The sequence below is a fragment of the Rhagoletis pomonella genome, unplaced genomic scaffold (genome assembly GCF_013731165.1).
Source record: "Rhagoletis pomonella isolate Grant_MI unplaced genomic scaffold, Rhpom_1.0 Rhpom_scaffold_00001, whole genome shotgun sequence".
NCBI classification, from domain to species: Eukaryota; Metazoa; Arthropoda; class Insecta; order Diptera; family Tephritidae; genus Rhagoletis; species Rhagoletis pomonella.
The window spans coordinates 13,301,287-13,305,262 of record NW_023458555.1 but is presented as its reverse complement, the minus strand read 5'-3'; the positions used below and the strand labels follow the sequence as shown (position 1 = coordinate 13,305,262).

Sequence of the window (3,976 nt, the reverse complement as noted above, 5' to 3'; positions counted from 1 at the left end):
CAGAGTATGTGTATCTACAATAAAGTCATATTTAAAATGTAATAAATGTAGAATTTAAAACTAAACTTTTCGTGAATAACATCTCATTTAGTGCACGCCCACACGACTGGGCAGCCGGAAGCGCGTTATTAAACAGTTTTGAATAATACTTAGAACGCACGCAGTAACACGCCGCATTATCAAACTCGTATCTACAACCATTATCCTGGTGAAATGTCAACCGCAAACGGTACACTCGACGTGATCGACGTCAACAAATTCGGTCAATTCACTTTCGACAAAATCGATTATTTCGTTTTCACAACGATGTTAAGCGCCTCGCTGCTAATTGGCATTTATTTCGCTTTTTTCGGTCATGGCGCGGATAATACGGAAGAATATTTACTCGGCGGTAAACGCATGAAAACGATACCGATCGCCATTTCGCTGATTGCGAGGTTGGTGGAAATTGTGTTTTGATTAGAGAAAGATAAAAAAAATGTGTTCAATTTACTTTTTCTAATTTACATATTTTATCACTAGTCAATTGTCGGCGATTTCAATTATGACAATCCCCGCTGAGATGTATTCGTTTGGTATGAACTGGTGGTTCAATGTCGTCACAATGATATTAATTGTACCGTTACTTTGCTGGGTCATTATACCTGTGTTCTACAATAATAATCTTTCGAATTGTTATGAGGTGTGTATGTTTGAAAAAATAGGGAAACAAGGTGTGGTTTTCATTAGAAAAAGATAAAAATCAAAATTATTTTATTTTACTACGTAGTAATAAGATGTAAAACAATTTCGTGCATTGGTAATTGGTGAAATTAAATACATACATATGCCACGTTTGTCAGAGAAATGGTTTTTGGGCCAGAATACGCGGATACTCCTATTAAATTAATAAAAAAAAAAAAGTGAAAATCCGGATTTAATCGGTACAAATATGCAAAATCGGAACACCTATACGTCCTGACTTTTAAAAAATATTCGGCGGGACTATTTTCTCAAAATCGGTACTGTCCCGCCAAAATCGGTACGAATGGTCACCGTAATTGTGACACTCTTCCATCAAATGAGCGTTATCTATGCACGTATGCATGAGTATCAACGTGCATATGTACTTACATATAATTTGGATAAAAAACTGTGTTATAAAGATAAAAATCTGGTATGAATGACTAAACTAAATTTGGAGTTTAGCTATTACGGATATTACAATTTCAATTACCTTAAACTTGGTGTGGAAATACATAGTCTTTGAAATGAAACCGCTTTTGAAAAAAGCTTTTAGGGTTGAAATCGAGATCCTAACTACTAAAAAATTATTCCCAGATTAAGGGGTTTTCATAAATTCATAGAAAGCTGTGGGGTTTATACACATACACTCATATGTATATACATTTTTAAAAATTATTTCTATAGGTGACAACTCTTTTCGCAAACATTTTCTTACGGGCCTATTGTTTTGGCGTTGTCGCGTACTCAATAGATTATAACAATACCATAGAAAATTTTCATTATTATACTATGTCTCCATTGTGAGATTTAATGAAGATTTAGCCCTCTGACGAGATTTGACGTTAAATCATTTGAGATTTACCATATAATATTAAATCTCGAAAGGCAGTAGATTTAAGTTAAATCTTCGTCAAATCTTCAATAATATTGATCAATAAGTACAATTTGTTGGATGTGGCAACCACAAATTCACATGCCATAAGTCAAATGACATTTGTGTTTTCAATATACAGTTGAGGACATTGAAATCTAGCCTATCATAAAAACATGAATTTTCGAATTTTTAGAGATTTTTATATTTTTGTTAGTTTGGGAGGAAAATTAGTAATACATACATATTTACATAACTTTGGTTGTAATAAATTAAGAAAACATTATATTAAAAACTAAAAATTTAGAAGAAATGTTTTATAGTAATATCATGCAGAGTCTTCTCCGCTTTCTATAAGTCATTTACGCGCTGCGACAAAAAATTTATAAATTTCGGTAATGGTTCTGCTTCGATAACATTGCACTGAACATCCTCTAGAACTCAGTTCGTATTCATGATATGCCAAAGGCCCACGATTGGATTTTCGGTTCCCTCCTATGAATAAGAGAGTCCTACAAAAATTTTTCTTTCCGCAAATGTTTTTTACCGTTTTGATAATTTTTCTTAAATTCGGGAAAATGATACGGAATATGGTTCCATTCTTTACACTTTCCAAACTATATATTATACTTACATATTTACCACGAATAAGAAGCCAATAATATTCAGAATTCATATAATGAAATTCCGCTTGTTACCTTCCTTTTATCTGTCTGTATATCAATGTCCGCAACTGTATTTATAAAATCATACATAAGCAAACGTCAAATATTTAAAAATGTGAACGTCAAGCATATCTCGTTGTGGTAATGGAGACGGTTATGATTTAGCAACTGGATTTATTAAATCTTAATGGATAAATCTCTCAATGGAGACATAGTATTAGAGTACTTAAGGCCAAACACCAAAAACTTGTGCACACCTTTAGGCACAGTAGTAAAATCAACTGATACGCGATGACTTTTCTAATTGGCGTGGGAACATCTTTCGTCTGTCAACCATATTGTAGTACATACTTCACTAAATTTGAGTTCTAAACATATGGCAACCCCCTCAGAAATATTTGCGAAATAAAGCTTTCATCAACCTGTTTTGTTTGACATCCATATTGTAATACTTCATTAAATGGGATTCGAATTTTAAACAGCTGGCAACCACCATAAACATGTTTTAAAAATAAAGCTTTCTAAACATGTTTCGTTCGATAACAATAGTGTAATATTTAATTTATCTTATTAATAAAATCAAATTTTGACTTTTAAGCAGGTGGCAACACTCTTCAAATTGTTTTCGAGGTGAAGTTTACTTTATCCTCCCCCCATTATAATATTTTCATCGGTGATGAAAACGAAAAGATTGGAGTACGTATACAGACGAAGGGTTGTTAGGCATCCGGTTTCCTTGAATCTGATTACATCCCGTGCTCTAGCAATGTCACCAGGTGGTATGTTCAGCGTGTCGTTAAACGGTAGGGCAGGAGTGGTCCGCATTGCTACATACATAGCTCGTTGTACGCGCTCCAGCTGCCTAACATGGCGAGTTTTTTCTAGCGAATTGCACCAAACGAGAATTCCATAAAACAGGATGGGCTTAGCTTTGAGCGAATACCAAGGCGAATTGACATATGAATACGCCGCCCCATGATACAAAAAAGAAGGTAGTTTCAATAAACAACTTTTTGATTAAAAAGCAGATTTTTGACAATTGCTCAGTTGTGAAAAATTCGAAGCGGCGTTACCCAATTGTAAGTTTTTTGGTGTGGGAGATTTTATATCCTAAATTTGGGATTATAAATAAAATAGTTGTGTTAATATTTACCTTTTAAAAATAATTAATATCTTATCTTAAAAACGTTTAAATTTTACATTAAATTCGATAACAACTTGCCAAATCACTATTTTAATATTAATACAATTAGTGAACATATTTTAAAATTTTTTAGTGGCCTCATGTCATCCGATTATTTCACAATGTAGTTTTCTATATCTGATACGATGATTCTGATATAATTCAAATGAAATTATTCATTTCGACGTGTTATTTAATACATATTGTCTTTGTCCATTTAACAGCAAATGGTATTTACTTTGAGAGCCATGGCCCCCAAATTTTTCCAGAAACACATATTGTTTTCAGATGAAATTTTGACACACCCAAAAGTGAAGTATAAAATAAATAGATAAAACCTAATTTTCAATCAAACTAGTTTGTGTAGTTCAGGGGCGTCTTTTGGTAAATGTTCTGGAGGCTGTTTTAATATATCCTATCTTATTATATATTTCTTAGCTTTTCTACATTCTGAGAAGTTGAGAGCATGAAGTCTAATGTTCGTTTTTGGTCAACTACGACATTTGATTTCATTTTTTGCAGTCATTAGTT

The 3,976-nt window shown here is 32.9% G+C and overlaps 1 protein-coding gene across 1 annotated transcript in view; it reads left to right on the top strand.

The window, feature by feature from the left end:
- The first annotated feature begins 213 nt into the window (after nt 1–213).
- The window catches only part of LOC118735997 (sodium-coupled monocarboxylate transporter 1-like), a 7,045-nt gene continuing 3,282 nt past the window's right edge, over nt 214–3,976 (top strand). Inside the window, exons 1-2 of the mRNA XM_036466127.1 lie at nt 214–437; nt 523–682. Of these exons, the coding sequence (XP_036322020.1) occupies nt 214–437; nt 523–682 (384 nt within the window). The remainder of the gene's footprint in view (nt 438–522; nt 683–3,976) is intronic.